Raw genomic sequence first — 15523 nt, 5'->3', positions numbered from 1 at the left:
GATGGCTTATATAAGCAGATGACAAAAGCAGTACAGCAAAGGCACTTTGTGTGGTTATCAATGGGCAGGGAGTTCCAACAGTGCAGGCGCTGTCATACCAAAGAACTGATTCTTTGCAAGTGTAGAATGAATACTGTACAAAAGTGGTGAAAGTGCCAGTTCTGCAGATTGTAGTGTGGCTCAGTGAGCACAGGTGGGGCGTGAGCAATCCTTCAAGGAAGGGAGTCCCAAACTTGGCACTAAGACGGTCTCTGCCATCTTGGGCTGTGCCAAACTGGAAGACAGACCAGGTTAAGGGCACCTCACAGGAGAGGAGAGCCTATCTTGGGGGTGTGGAGCCTATGTTTTCAATGGTGGTTTCCCAGGCACAGACTGACCTGACTCATAGGCTGGCACTGCCAGCAGCACGGAGGTTGTTTACCTGGATGATCTTGGAGAGTTCGTCGAAAGAGTTTTTGCAGTCTCCGCAATACTCCTGGGCCAGCTGCAGGATGTACCTGTTGACGCTGGCCGAGGTGGAGCCAATTCCTCCGCTCCCACCGGCGTCATCCTGAAAATGCCACAAGAGGGAGGGATTTCAAAACCGGTCGCGACAGAGGAAGGGAACGGCGAAGGAATGGTGGGAGAAAGCAGCACCCCCACGACTGAACTGGCCAGGCAATGCTCCACAATCACAACCTTTCCATTTAGAGATTTCCCCACAGGGGCAGGGTCTCAGTTTTTAGAGCAATGGTAAATAAAAGCACTGGAAGGAGAGAGAGAGAGAGAGAGAGAAGATGAGTACCTGTGGCTTTTCGGGCGCTGCCTCGTTCACTTTGCAGAGGAGGTTTTCCAGCTGAGGCCTGTGACCCATGAGCTGGTGGTACACTCGGTCCGCCTTGTCCAGGAGGCTGTTGATGTTGGTTACGGCCTTCAAATCAAGACATGGGATTTATGTTATAATTTCTGACCAGGGTAGCTCAGAGGGCATGCATGCGTGTGAGCGTTTGTGCGCCTGACCTTTTTCCTGTCCTCCTCATTCTCGATTGGATCCACTGCGCAGCAGGGCTTTGCATACAGCATGAAGTCAAAGCGAGCGTACTTGCAGAACCCGCAGGCGTTGCAGAGGAAGGGGTCCTTCTCATCATAATTGATGGACCTGGGAAGGAAGGGCGGAAAAGGAGAGTTGGCAGGGCTTTTGACGTGGCAGGAACTCAACCGCTGGTCCACGACAGGCTCACCTCCTCACCAGGTGAGGAGGGGCCCGCAAGGGAGGATATTCAGGCAGGAGGGACGCTGGTGCAGTTTTCGGGTGGGGAGAGAAAACTGTAGCTCAGTATCTAAGTGAAAGTGGGTTTTGCACTGGCAGAATCCGAGACCAGGGAGAAGAGTCGGTGGAAGAAGATTGGAAGAAATTTAAAGACTATTTACAGAAATATTGCAAAATTAATGGAATGTTAGAATGATGTTGGAATGAAGCTAGGTGGTTTAAGCAGTACTGCTATAAAGGTGTATGTAAAAAAGGATTGATAACAGATGAAAATTTAAAGTTATAGTATATTAAGTTAAAGGATCATGAGAAAACAAAGAGGGAAAGAAATTGCTGACTTAAATAACTGAACTGGAATACAAAAAAGGGAGGTATGAGGAGGTCAGGGAAACAAGGATATGAATGTAAGCTTTAGAAAGATTGATTCATTTTCCTTTTCTTCTTTTTAAGTGTCTTTTATTCCTTTTTTCTGTATTTTGTATTTTCCTTGTATTTTTGTTTTTGTGTAATTCTTTTTTTTCTCTGAAATTTTAATAAATATCATTAAAAAAAAGAAAAAGAAAGTGGGTTTTGCATACAGAAGAAGACTGCTTCTGAGCCCTGCATCGCATCCGCATCCCTGAGGAATTTTACGCACCTGCACTTGTGGCACTGGTAGACGTTCTCCCCGCAGTTCCCGCACACCCCGGGGTTGGCGGGGACAGAAGCACTGCACCGGGGGCACTGGAGGGTCTCTGTAGATGCCTGGTAGTTCTCATAGAAGTCTGCAAACTCAATCATCAGGTTGGAAGCCACGATGGGCAGTGGTAGGTCGATCTTCACCTCCGTCTGGCCCGGGGTGAGCTGGACCTTCTTAGCCTTATGCCAGCGGGCTGGCCTATAAAAGTGGGAGGAGGGGGGAATAAAGCAAGTGAACGAACGGGGGGGGGGGCAAGAGGGGGGGGGGGAGAAGGAAGAGGAAAATCATTTAAAGCAGTGGTTCCCAAACTTTTCATTTGTTCACCGCCCTCCCGGTTTCCATAAACTCGCCCCCAGTTCCCCCTGCCCTTCCCTATAAAAAAGTGTTAGTCATAAGAGCAGTTCACATGACACAAAAAGGAAGGTAAGAGCACAATTACAGTGGTACCTCGGGTTACATATGCTTCAGGTTACAGACTCCGCTAACCCAGAAATAGTACCTCGGGTTAAGAACTTTGATTCAGGATGAGAACAGAAATCGTGCTCCGGCGGCGCGGCAACAGCAGGAGGCCCCATTGGCTAAAGTGGTGCTTTAGAATTAAGTACTTAACCTGAGGTACCACTGTACTTAATTTGTTCCGGAGGTCCGTTCTTAACCTGAAACTGTTCTTAACCTGAAGCACCACTTTAGCTAATGGGGCCTTCCGCTGCACCGCCAGAGCACGATTTCTGTTCTCATCCTGAAGCAAAGTTCTTAACTCGAGGCACTATTTCTGGGTTAGCGGAGTCTGTAACCTGAAGCATCTATAACCTGAAGCGTATGTAACATTTATTCAAAATCCAATCAAAAGTATTTAGCTTTGTTAATTCAACAAAATGGATTAACTTGATCCACGGATACCAGCTTTTCAAAGCCCGGTGGTCTTCTGCACATTCAGCACCCCCCACCCCACCCCAGGTGATGTCACTACCTGCCCCCCGGGGAGCGCTACCACCCACTTTGGGAGCCACTGATTTAAAGGAAGGCAAGTAGGTTCAGCATCCTCCATCCCACGCCAAAGCTAAGTGCGGCGGCCTCCGTTGAAAATCTCCTTTAAAAGAGGATGAACTGAGGGACTGGGCTCTTTGGATTCGCTTCTTCTCCGCCTGTGTCAACATGATAGGGAGTCAGAGCCAGAGACTAAGCCATTATCCCCATCCACAGCAAGGCTGTTTAGGATTAAAGAGATGTTCATGCCTTATGGGACGGAACAAAATGTAACCCTTAGTTCTATTTATACATAAATATATATACACCACCACCCTGGAATTTGAACATAGTCCTTTTTCTTATTGGCAAGGGTGCTTTTTTCGCAAGGGGTGGGGAGTGGGGGCAAGGAACAAGGAGGATTCCTTAGATGCCCGCTAATCCACATGGAAAGTCAAGAAGAATCTGCATCCTCTTCTCTTTGTGACATATGAAATACATGAAACTTAATTGCTGCCCGCATATGGGCAAGCACAACTCAGCTGTCTAACCCAGCTGGTCAACAAAATACAGTGGTACCTCGGGTTACAGATGCTTCAGGTTACATACGCTTCAGGTTACAGACTCTGCTAACCCAGAAATATTACCTCGGGTTAAGAACTTTGCTTCAGGATGAGAACAGAAATCATGCGGTGGTGGCACGGCAGCAGTGGGAGGCCCCATTAGCTAAAGTGGTGTCTCAGGTTAAGAGCAGTTTCAGGATAAGAACGGACCTCCAGAACGAATTAAGTTCTTAACCCAAGGTACCACTGTAACCTGTTGATTAACGGTCAGCGCCTTTGGGGGCTCACTTGTTTCCTCCTTGCTCCTCCCTCCCCCTTTTGTGTCTTTTATCTTTTCTTTTAAAATCACTCTGCAAGCCGTTCTGGGAACTGGGGGAGGGGGGGGGAATCCAGAAGGGCACAAGTCCTTTAAATAATAAAAAAATGAAATTACTTGTTTTTGAGCTCCACGATGGCCTGCACTGTCCGGTTGTTGTAATAGAGGTTGATAGTCCGGACCATCTTGGTACGTTTCAGGTCCCCGATCTTCACGGTCACTTTGCTGATGGTGTGGCTGCCGATGAGCTTCACCACCTGCTGGGTGGTGGTATACCGAGTGTCCACTTTGATGGAAGAAAGCTTGATGTACTGCGGAATAGGAGGAGGAGGAAGAGAAGCAGAGAAGCATCACTTACCTATAAACAAATTGGAGAAAGCACCCTACGCTTCAGCCAGTTACACGTTAACAGGAATGGATTATCTTACTTATTTCACTTATTCATCTCCAAAAGTATCTGTATACCGCTCCGTCACATAAAAACACACATCAAAGCGGTTTACAGCAATAAAAACGCAAAGACAAAACACAACAGAAATAAAAGAATAAAAGCGACATCAGGAAGCTATGGAACAAACTCCCTCAGTTAAATACCTGGGCGAACGCTTTAGTGAAACCTTGTCTTGGAGGCAGCGAAAGTCAAAGCACAGAAAACCACAGGGGCGTTGATGAAGTTCTGTTACAGTAAAGGAGGGCAGCTGATTGAACCTCCCCTAAAGGTTTTTTTGGCAGCAATGTGATTAGTCAAAAGCTCTACCATGGCATTGAAATCTGGGACTCTGATTTGAACTATAATGAAGTGTTGGAAACGGTACAGAATACAGTCAAATCTCGTTCTGCGCCCACCTCCGCTTGTATCCACTTGGGCAAACGTCCGTTGCAAACCCAGTAGTACCGGAACAGGTTTCATCTGGGTTCGCCGCTCACACATGCGCAGAAGCGTTAAATCGCGCTTCACACATGCGCAGATGCGGCGTTTTGACGTGCGTCATTTTCGGCTTGCGGACGGGCCTCCGGAACAGATCCCGTCCGCAAAATGAGGTTTGATTGTACTTCTTTTCAGAAGCTATACAGGTTGAAAAACAGACATCAACTAAACCCTTGTGGATTCCCTGCATAGGACAAATGGAATAGAAGAGTTTTCAGCAGGCGTTTAAGAGTTGAGACAGAAGGCGCCTGCTGAATCTCTATTGGCAGAGCGTTGGACAGGACTCAGTCAAGGGATTGGTTTCTTGTTGCTGTCAAATGAGCCTCACCAACTCAGGAAACAGCCTGGGACACTCCTGTAGATGATGTCAGTGACTGAGCTGGGATGTGAGGGATCAGGTGAACCCTGAGGTAGCCTGGACCTAAGTTGTTCAGGCTTTGTAAATTAAACATGAACCCTGGTGCAGATAAAAAATATATAAGAAGGAACATGCTCATCCCTTTTATTTCCATTTGTTTATTATGTGCTTTGTGCTATCAGTCAGTTTTGACTCTGTTATGCTGCACTCAAGTTTTGAAAAGCAGTTACTTCCATTTATCTTTCTGTATGTGATAAATAAAGAGCATAAAGGGAAGTGCGTAGAAGGAGACTGAGCAAAGCTGGGCAGAATCGACGCACCGATACCCTCAAGGCAGGACTGATGGTGAGGAGCAGCTACTTACACAGAATGGAACTTCTGGGTTGTTGCAAACAAGGCAGGGGTCGCTCTCCAAATAGTAGCCGTCAAATTCCACCAGACCAGACAGTGTGCTGGAAGGGGAGGGATAAGGACATCTGAGAAATTTGCCCAGGCAAAAGAGGAGCCCTACTGGACTGGGAAATGACCTGTCAAGCCAAACAGCCCTGTTTGGTGCAGTGGCCAATCAGATGCCTTCAGGAAGCCCTCGAGTAGTACGTGAAAGCAACAGTCCCACCCCCACTTCCTGTTTGTTCCAAGCATCTGGTATACGAAGGTACACTGCTCTTGATTCTGGCAGATCCACTGAGCTGGCTGACAGTCACTGATAAGTCTTATCCCTTGATAGCCCTTTTTGAAAACCCCGAGCTGCACAAAGGACTCTTGTGCGAGGTGGGCCTTAAGCAGTGTGATGCGACAGGAAAACAAGCAGGTGGGTGGAGAACAAGACTGTTCTTCTGCAGGAAATGAAAATGGCTCAGTGACCAAGAAATAGCCCCCCCCCCCCAGTTCCAGCTGCCCTCCACTCCTGAGATGGGTTGCACCACAGCCCTGTACACATTAAGAAATATATGTATTTATTTTACACCAGAGACACTCACTTATAAATATTTGAGTTGGGGTGGTTGGTCAGGATGTGGTTTTGCATCCGTAGGATCTCAACAGCTTTTTGGGAATATTCCTTTAACTGAAAGAAAGGTTTAACAAACAGCTCACAAAGGGGATTCAGGAGTGAATACGAAGACCAAAACCAGAGTTGGTTATAGAGAGCTCCCAATTATCCACTCTCACTCTTTGCCATTTTAATATTTATTCTCCCGAGAATGATGGCGATCCTTTGTACATACCACATATGCCTTTAAACATATAGGGGCCTGCATTCCAACCACACAAAAGTCAAGAGATTTACACACCCCTCTCCCCCCATCCTTGTAAGCTAGGAGCACCATCATTACAGTCCAAAGACACATTCCAGCCAGGGAGCGCAGGCGTCATCCAGAACGTGGCCTAGGCAGAGTCCCGAGGGCCAAATACGAGAGTCCTGGAAGGCTGTATTTAGCCTCCAGGCCTGAGGAGCCCCCTGCCCTACGGAGAGACAGGTTTCTGTTCTAAAGCCTGCCTGGTCAAGATGGAGGCTAGAACTGGGCTTTCCTTTCTTCAGAAGAAGAGAAGAGAAGAAGAGTTTGGATTTGATATCCCACTTTATCACTACCCTAAGGAGTCTCAAAGCGGCTAACATTCTCCTTTTCCTCCCCCCCCAACAAACACTCTGTGATGTGAGTGGGGCTGAGAGACTTCAGAGAAATATGACTAGCCCAAGGTCACCCAGCAGATGCATGTGGAGGAGCAGGGAAGCGAACCCGGTTCACCAGATTACAAGTCCACCGCTCTTAACCACGACACCACGCTAGCTCCAGTCCTTCCTTTGCACACTGAGAAGCACCCCACACACACACACACACACACAACAGATGCAGCGGCTGTTCTTTCACATCCTTAAGGAATAAAGGAGGACAACGGTGAGAGAAAGTCCTTTTGGCCATCCCAATGAGACACCCCCTACCTTCTTCTCTGTCTGCTGCGTCTTCAGGGAGAAGTAGCCCAGGAGGTCCACAAACTGGGCAGCCTTCCGTCCGTAAGCCGGCAGCTCCGGCCATATGGACCACATGAGATCTAGCAGCAGCTCCTGCTGGGACTTGTTTGAGTTTCTAAAGGGAAAGGGGGGCGAGGAGGAGGGGGTTAACCAAGGGGCCCGCTCCCCACTGCGCACACGGCTGAAGATCTTCTCCCCCGGGCTGTTTATGCAGACCCTCCCTCTTGTGCCCTTCTTAGAAGCCCTTCAACCATTTCAGACTGCTCATTCTCTACCTGGTCCAGTATTTTAAAAAATAAGCAAACAAATAGGTAAATGCCGCCAACTGTCTTGAAGTCTAGAACAACCCCACCCGGGTGCCAAGATCCTTGGGTGAGCACCTTTTCTCAGTCTCGCCAGCATCAGAGCCATGGCTGGTGGAGACACTAGAGAGAGAATCTTTTCTGGGGCTGCTCCCATATTCTGGGAATCCCTCCCAACAGAGGTCAGACAGGCTCCCTCCTTGTTATCATTCCTTCCTGCTCAGGGAGGCCTTTGGAAATGTAAGGTTCAGAAACGATGCTGATCACGGGGCTGCCGTCAGGGCAAAGTGCATTTCAACTGCAAAGTGGCCAGCGAGATGCCACAAAGGGAAACCCACAAGCAGGATACGGCGGTTTTCAACCAGTTTGCTTTTATTACTGCATTGTTGTTTTTTATGTAAGCTGCCAGTTTCACGACTCACCTGTAGATGTGGAGCGTCAGGCAGTGGGCCTGCCAGCGGACGGAGGACGAGTTGGACTCCAGCAGGAAGCAACGCAGGAACTGAATCAGGGTCTCCTTGTCAGCAAACTTATTCAGCTGGTTCACCAGGGCTGTGCACAGCTGGTCTTCCTGGCTGCCCGATGAACCCTCTCCTGGAAGATGGGGCAGAGGAATTAAAAAAGAAGAAGGTAGAGATTGCTTAGGCAGGTGTATCGTTAGGCTACAGTTCGGGGTGGGGGAGAGAATGTAGAGCACCTGCTGCTTTGCATCCAGGTAGGGATAGGAATGTCCCATCTGGAACCTTGAGGTGCTGCTGCCAGTCTGTGTAGACAATATAGAGCTAAATGGACCAGTGGTCTTACTTGGTATAAGGCAGCTTCATGCATTCCTGTGGCCACAGCTCAGTGGCAGAGCACCTGCTTTGCATGCAGAAGATCCGAGGTTCAACCCCCAAAGTCATCTGCAGGCAGGGCTGGGAGAAAACCCTATTTGAAATCCTGGAGGGCTGATGCCAGTCAGTGTAGAGTAGACAATACTAAGACTAGATGGGCCAACAGTTCAGGTCAGTAGAAGACAGCTTCCTATGTTCCTATGATTGTGTGTACAGCTCTTGGCAGCAGGTGACCAGTCCAGTTCCTCTGCTGCCCGCATATTCTAGTTGAATGAACAGACGAGGCTACCGGCTAACAAACATGGATCTATACTGAATGGAAGCTCCCTGTTCAGAAGGCAGGACTCCTCCAATTACACAATACCGGAGACAGAGGCTAGCTAGCAACACCCTGCCTTGTGCGCAAAAGCCACTGTTAGCGGAGACAGAGGACTGGGCAGATCAGATTTTTGCCCTGACCCTGTGAATTCTACCAGTTTCTTGACTGGCAGGTCTAGAAGCATTAGTCCACCCTCCCCCTCACCCCCCATATCTGTAGGATCGTTACTGGTTGTTCCCAGAGCTGGCAAGGATCATTAGACAACAACGAGAAATTGAGCCTTTGGTGTCATTGTCACCATCTTCTGTACCAACATTTAACCCCCTGGTGATAATTTAAAGAGCCAGCATAGTGCAGTAGTTAGCGACCTCGGGAGACTCACAGTCTTTCAGCCTAAGCCACGCCTAACAGTGTTGTTGTGAGGATAAAATCCTATGACTTCCTATGCCCTTTTAAAATGTGGTTGGGGGTGGGTGGGTTATTGGGTTGTTATTTTTATTTTGATTATGTTATGTGGTTTTATATTCTGATTTTGTTCTGTGAACTGCCCTGAGACTACCAGGTACATGGCGGTAGCTGAATTCAATAAATAAAAATAATAAATAAATAAAATGCACAGGAACAGAACCATGTACATACACCACACCTGAGCTCCTTGGAGGAAAAATGGGATACAAATGGAAAAACGCAGGCAGGTAGGCAACTAAGAATCTATCTTTCCATAACAGATAGCTAGTTTCTGGTTTTCAGGTTTTCATATAGTTTTTGTTGTACAGTTTTTTGAATAATTGTTGTGAACTAATATAATTGTTGTAAAAAAACCCCTGCTGATTTTTAAAGGAATGAGCGTATTAATTCTTTTATAAAGTTGGCAGCAGGCCTAAAGACCTGCCTCTGTCAGGGGACTGCCATCAGAACAGGGGAGGGAGGCAGGGAGGAGTTTGGGATACAGAAAGCCTCTGACGCTTCTGAGGAGCAGTTCCTCTTCCAGCGAGGGGAAAAACAAAACTTCCAATGGAGAAGAGAGGGAAGGGGCCAGCCAAGGTGGGAAAGGGCTCGAAGATGCTGCTAAGAGCCCCAGCACCTCACCTAGCCGGGCTGGCCAGGAGGAATGAATGCCACTTCCGTCGCCCAGCTTGCACAGAGGGGTGAAAAGCAAAGAGGGGAGGCGGAGATTTGGGGTGTCTAAGTTCTTAGGAGGTCCATATAGTTAAAGCTATGGTTTTCCCAGTAGTGATGTATGGAAGTGAGAGCTGGACCATAAAGAAGGCTGATCGCCGAAGAACTGATGCTTTTGAATTATGGTGCTGGAGGAGACTCTTGAGAGTCCCATGGACCGCAAGAAGATCAAATCTCTCCATTCTTAAGGAAATCAGCCCTGAGTGCTCACTGGAAGGACAGATCCTGAAGCTGAGACTCCAATACTTTTGGCCACCTCATGAAAAGAGAAGACTCCCTGGAAAAGACCCTGATGTTGGGAAAGATAGAGGGCACAAGGAGAAGGGGATGACAGAGGATGAGATGGGTGGACAGTGTTCTCGAAGCTACCATCATGAGTTTGACCAAACTGCGGGAGGCAGTGGAAGACAGGAGTGCCTGGCGTGCTCTGGTCCATGGGGTCACAAAGAGTCAGACACGACTAAACAACAACAACAACCAAGTTCTTACGTTGGGGGGAAAGCCGGAAGAGGCCACTCCCGGATTCTGCAAGCGACTAAGACGGACATGAAACTTGTGTATCTGCACTGTAAATAGTTTGCACAATATAACCTGTAAAAAACAGGTCGGAGTCCTGCCTGGTTACTCACGAGCAACCACCGCACAGCATCTGACAGCCTCCATCACACAACTCCTCTCACCCTCTCGGTCTTTCTCTTTCTCTTCCTTCTTGCTCTTCTTAGTGGAGGATTTGCTCTGCCCGGCTGGCTGCCCAGAGGTCCCGGAGCCCGCAGGCGTCGAGGTTGACGCACCGGATGATCCGGAGGAAGATGCCGCCGAGAGGACTTTGCTGCCGCACAGGGCGCAGGAAAGGAGCTGCAGCAGGACAGGGGACACGCCCTCGTCGACCAGGAAGCTGACTTGCAGGAGGAAGTAGAGGACGGCTAGAGGAGGAAGAAAAAGGGACTGTCTCAACAAACAAGTCCTCTCGGCTTTCCCTATCAGAGCTCCCTTTTAAAAAGAAAACAGGCAGCAAAATCTAGCTGAATGGGCTCACGGGAGCTTTGAGTACCAACCCATTCACTTTCGCCGCAGAACAAGTTTCTAGACCTCATTGGCAAAGAGAACAAAAACTTGGGATAAGCGGGTGGCATATTCTTCAGACAGTAGATTTATCTGTTGGGTGGCAAGCAGGCAGCAGAGATCATCGCCTCCTGCAAGACTAAGACCCTCTGCGATTCTCCCTGATACGTCTAAAACTAAAAACAAAGCCTACCCAAATATTTAGTGACGTGATTTTATCCTATTCTGTTGTTATTTTAAATAGTCTTAATTTATTCTTAATTCTTACTGATAATCTTATTGTTTTATCTGTTTTGTAAACTGCTTTCGGTGTTGGTTTTTGTTTTCTTACAATCAAGCACTGTATAAATTTTATGAAAGAATTTTAAAAAATATCTCAGCCTTCCTTCCTCTTCAATCAAAACTCACTATTCAAAAGGGGAGGAATCCAATTGATTAGATTGGTAGGTCTTTTCCAGCACTACCACCCCCATCCCCACACAATTCCACCCAAATCGCCTTGTGCCACCCCACACCCTCACAGGAAAGCAACTCACAGTCATCCTTGATGCAGAACTTCTGCCAGTTCACTGTCCGCTGGGTGGCGATTTCCGCACAGGCTTTCAAGTGCTCCATCTAAAACGGAACGGAAGGAAGCTCATTTATGACAGCTGAACACCATAACCAGGGAGGGAGGAGGGTCTTCTGCTGTGTCTCTGCATGACTCACTGCTCTGGCTTTGCACCTCCACTCTACTGGGCCTTTGCATTGATCCATGCTCAAAAGGAAACACACAGGCTTCCTTACCAAATTGATCAGCGTGTCGTACTGCAGAGCAGATCCCGAGCTGGCCGTGACCACGCTGGCCCTCAGGAAGATCCCTTGCTCCTCTAGCAGCTTCTTGATCCCCCGGACGTGGGAATCTAGTGTGTGTAGGTCGCGCAGCTGGCGGTACTTCTCCTTGGAGCCGCAGATGAAGAGCAGGAGCTTGCGGACCTGGCGCCTCACAAAGGGCGTCTGCTGGATCATCAGGTACTGGGGGGGGGGGGGAGAGAGAGAGAAAAGGGTGCAGAGTTTCCATATTAAAACCTCTATAGTTGAAAGTGCTGCAATTGCACAGGCACAAAGAGAAGAGTGAGGTTCTCAGGGCCCTTCTGTAATAACAGTAACAGCACCGTGCTGCCTGCTGATAACACAGCAGAGAAGTCCAGCACCTGTAGAATTCATCGACCTCCCATCCAAGCATCTTACCGGGCAACACAGAGGCCTAGAAACTTGCTTTCCAATGGAAGCAAACAGGCATCACCTAAAGCATCTTCACTCTCATTTGGCTAGATTATTATTACTATTACAGTCATACCTCGAGTTGAATGTACTTCGGGCTGGGCGCATTCGAGTTGCACTCCGCGGCAACCAGGAAGTAACGGAGCGCGTTACTTCCGGGTTTCGCCACTCGCACATGCGCAGATGCTCAAAATGATGTCACACGCATGCGCGGAAGCGGCGAAACGCGACCCGCGCAGACGCGCCGTCGCATCTTGCATTCCGTTTGGGATGCGAATGGGGCTCCGGAACAGATCCCGTTCGTGTCCTGAGGTACCACTGTATTATTATTATTTTATCTGATAAAGAACAACAAACTATTTATTTGTGTTTTTGTCTTGTGTTTTTATCCTGTGAACTGCCCTGAGATCTTTTGATGAAGGATGGTATATAAATCTAAAGAAGAAGATACCATCTTTACTCCAAGAAACTTTTTTTAAACCACTTTTGAAGTTTTTACAATCAAGCAACATATACATTTCATGAAATTAATATATATGAAACATATATATGTCCATGGTTCCCTTCTCTCCATTTATCATTATCGGCAGAGGTAGGTTAGAATGGCCCAAAGGGAGCTTGATGCCCAATTGGAGATTTGAATCCTGGTCTCTCAGGTTCTAGTCAGACATTCTTAACCATCACAACACAGGCTCTCTTACAGAACCTGCTCTCACCAATCTACCCCACCGCACCTGCACTTACCTCTTCATAAGAAGATCAAGTTAAGTGAAGTCAAGCCCTGCTTTTAGCATATAAACACAGACCAGGCTTTCTCCAACCTGGTGGCACAACACTTGCCGGACTCCAACTCCCATCCGCTCCACTCAGAGCCATCATGATCAGAGAGGGCTGATCTGAGTTGTAGCTCAGCATCTTCTAGCGGAAATGCACTTGGTTTCTGAAACCCTTTTTGCACCTGTCTGCATTCCTGATCACCGGCTCAAACTGAAGGAATGGGTTTCCCAAACCCAAAACTGACTGTGCAGGCAGTTTGAAACGGGCACCAAAATCCCTATTTTTCCTTAGCTAAAATCCATTAACTTGAGCTCTGAGTCAATGTATAAACAAAAACCCGGCTGTATAAACAAGTGCTCAGAGCCCTCTCCGTTATCAGTTCGTGACGGCAAGGATGACCTTGGCTGTTTCAGTGGAGTAGGGATGACATGTCTAGGTCTTATCTTACGTCCTGACGCACAGACCTAGTCCGGGAACAGCGCCAGAGTGTGTTCTTGCAGTTGGCGACCTCTTGCTCCAAGATAAAAGTAGAAACAGGAATATCCTTTTATGGTCAGAAGTACAAGAAGGAATACCCTTTTATGGTCAGAAGTACAGGAAGGAATACCCTTTTATGGTTAAGAATACCGGAGCAGGAACATATGTGATGTCAACCTGCATGTATAGGCTGACGTGGTTGGATTCCTGGGGAAGGAGGGAGAGGGTGCCTGCAGGATATATGTACTGCATGAAATTTCTCATTTCTTTGGACTTGCTGTGGACACACCATGCAGGTGCCTTTCTACCGTTCCGGAGAGCAGAAATAAAGAACTCTTTCTCTGAACCACCCCTCGGTGTCATTTGACTTCCTTCCTCCTGTCCGGGAGCAATGCAGACCCAATCGGTTAACTCCAATAAGGCTACAAAACATGACCTCTCTCAACATGAGGAGGACACGCCAGGGTAAGAGACAGCATCCTAAGGGTAGCTGGGAGGTGTTTCTCAGAAGGTGAAGATTCAAGGCTGCTTCCTCCGCCAAGGATTCAACCTTAGGCCTGCAATGTCCTGCCAACCTACCTCCGAGAGGAAGTAGAACCAGGAATGGTCAAAGACCGGTGGCGGGATGCGGGAGTTTGTATCGGCGATCTTCTTGATTTGGTATGGCAACCGCAGCACCATCTCCGTCAAGAGTTGGGTGTAAGCTTCGAAGACGTCAGCAGCGTGGCCCTGAAAGGAAGAAACATTTGGAAAAGAAGTTAATTTATGAAGCTGCCACATGCTGCTTAGCATAGCTGTCAAGCATCCCTTATTTGGTGGGAAACTCCCTTATCCCAGCGCCGTGTCACGCTGCTGTCCCTTATTGATGATGTCCCTAAAATTTCCCGGGTTTCAAAGGAAGCAGCTCCTCTCCCTCCCTCCCTGCCGGCTAGGGAGGAGGGAGGCTCCAACTGTGTTGCTTGGCTGCCCGGCCCGCCGCCCTCTGGCCTCTCCCCTGCAGTAGTTTCCAGCAACTGTTACTCAGAAGCATTACTGTCTCTGATGAGACTGGTGACTGGGGGCAGCCGCGGAGACCACATAACACCGGTCTTGAAAGACCTACATTGGCTCCCAGTACGTTTCCGAGCACAACTCAAAGTGTTGGTGTTGACCTTTAAAGCCCTAAACGGCCTCAGCCCAGTATACCTGAAGGAGTGTCTCCACCCCCATCGTTCTGCCCAGACACTGAGGTCCAGCGCTGAGGGCCTTTTGGCAGTTCCCTCCCTAAGAGAAGTGAGGTTACAGGGAACCAGGCAGAGGGCCTTCTTGGTAGTGGCGCCCACCCTGTGGAACGCCCTCCCACCAGATGTCAAGGAAATAAACAACGACCTGACATTTAGAAGACATCTGAAGGCAGCCCTGTTCAGGGAAGTTTTTAATATGTGACATTTTAATGTATTTTTAATCCTTGTTGGAAGCCGCCCAGAGAGTGGCTGGGGAAACCCAGCCAGATGGGCGGGGTACAAATAATAAATAATAATAATAATTATTATTATTATTATTATTATTATTGGAGGAAGAGCATAGATAATTCACCTCCCATCACTGTCTTGCTTTCAAATAAACAATTGTTTTACATCCTTCACCAGCTGTTTGGAACTCTTGAGAAGAAGCAAAAGCAAATCTATTTGCAAGACATCAAGTACCCAAGCTGGGAGCTGGTGGGGAGAGTACACAACTCTCCCTTCCTTATAATATTTTCGTCCGAATATGGGTAATGGAGAGAGATCTCTCGAGGCAGAACTAAAGCTGTTAGCTGGAGGAAGCCACCCCTTCGTTTTACATCTGCTGCCCACCTCCGCGGATCAGAGTTCTAAACTGTGTTCAACGTGGCATCGCCGGGTAATCAAGAGAGCTGTTGCACGTTATATCCTCCCCAATCCTTAGCACAGCCTCTTTCTCCGGCTAATTTTTTTTTAAAAAAAGAAAAGAACACCTCTTGACTGACAAGAGTAATGTGAAAACAGCAGGTCCCCTTTGAGAGAAAGGAAAGAAAAGGCGAGAGCTTAAAACTGCACCAACCATCACCACAGGCCTTCAGAATCCCAACAGCTTCTATTCTTCCAGCAAAGAGCACCCTAACGTTTAATGCGGCTTATTCCATTATACTTTGCCAGGGCAGGAAATAAAAACTAAAGCTCCACCACCAGGCGCTGAGTATAAAAGGAGGCACCACGGCGGCTGCAGTGGCCGAGGAACTAAGCCGGCAAATCCACGTCGTTCACAAGGGCTGCCGGGAGC

General features: G+C 48.1%; 1 protein-coding gene across 8 annotated transcripts in view; it reads right to left on the bottom strand.

Moving 5' to 3' along the window:
• Positions 1-15523, bottom strand: part of UBR4 (ubiquitin protein ligase E3 component n-recognin 4) — a 142047-nt gene that overhangs the window by 40573 nt on the left and 85951 nt on the right. For all 8 annotated transcript variants that reach the window (XM_083512628.1, XM_083512629.1, XM_083512632.1 and 5 more), the window contains 13 exons: positions 13823-13972; positions 11513-11740; positions 11263-11341; positions 10345-10587; positions 7756-7927; positions 7002-7146; positions 6040-6125; positions 5424-5511; positions 3891-4084; positions 1887-2126; positions 1000-1138; positions 785-910; positions 422-550 (listed from right to left, as the gene is read on the bottom strand). In XM_083512628.1, coding sequence (XP_083368754.1) covers positions 422-550; positions 785-910; positions 1000-1138; positions 1887-2126; positions 3891-4084; positions 5424-5511; positions 6040-6125; positions 7002-7146; positions 7756-7927; positions 10345-10587; positions 11263-11341; positions 11513-11740; positions 13823-13972 — 2019 coding nt within the window. The remainder of the gene's footprint in view (positions 1-421; positions 551-784; positions 911-999; positions 1139-1886; positions 2127-3890; positions 4085-5423; positions 5512-6039; positions 6126-7001; positions 7147-7755; positions 7928-10344; positions 10588-11262; positions 11342-11512; positions 11741-13822; positions 13973-15523) is intronic.

Source organism: Podarcis liolepis (assembly GCF_965112155.1).
Source record: "Podarcis liolepis genome assembly, chromosome: 7".
Classification (NCBI taxonomy): Eukaryota; Metazoa; Chordata; class Lepidosauria; order Squamata; family Lacertidae; genus Podarcis; species Podarcis liolepis.
The sequence above is the reverse complement of the archived record's forward strand: the minus strand, read 5'-3'. Positions and strand labels throughout refer to the sequence as shown.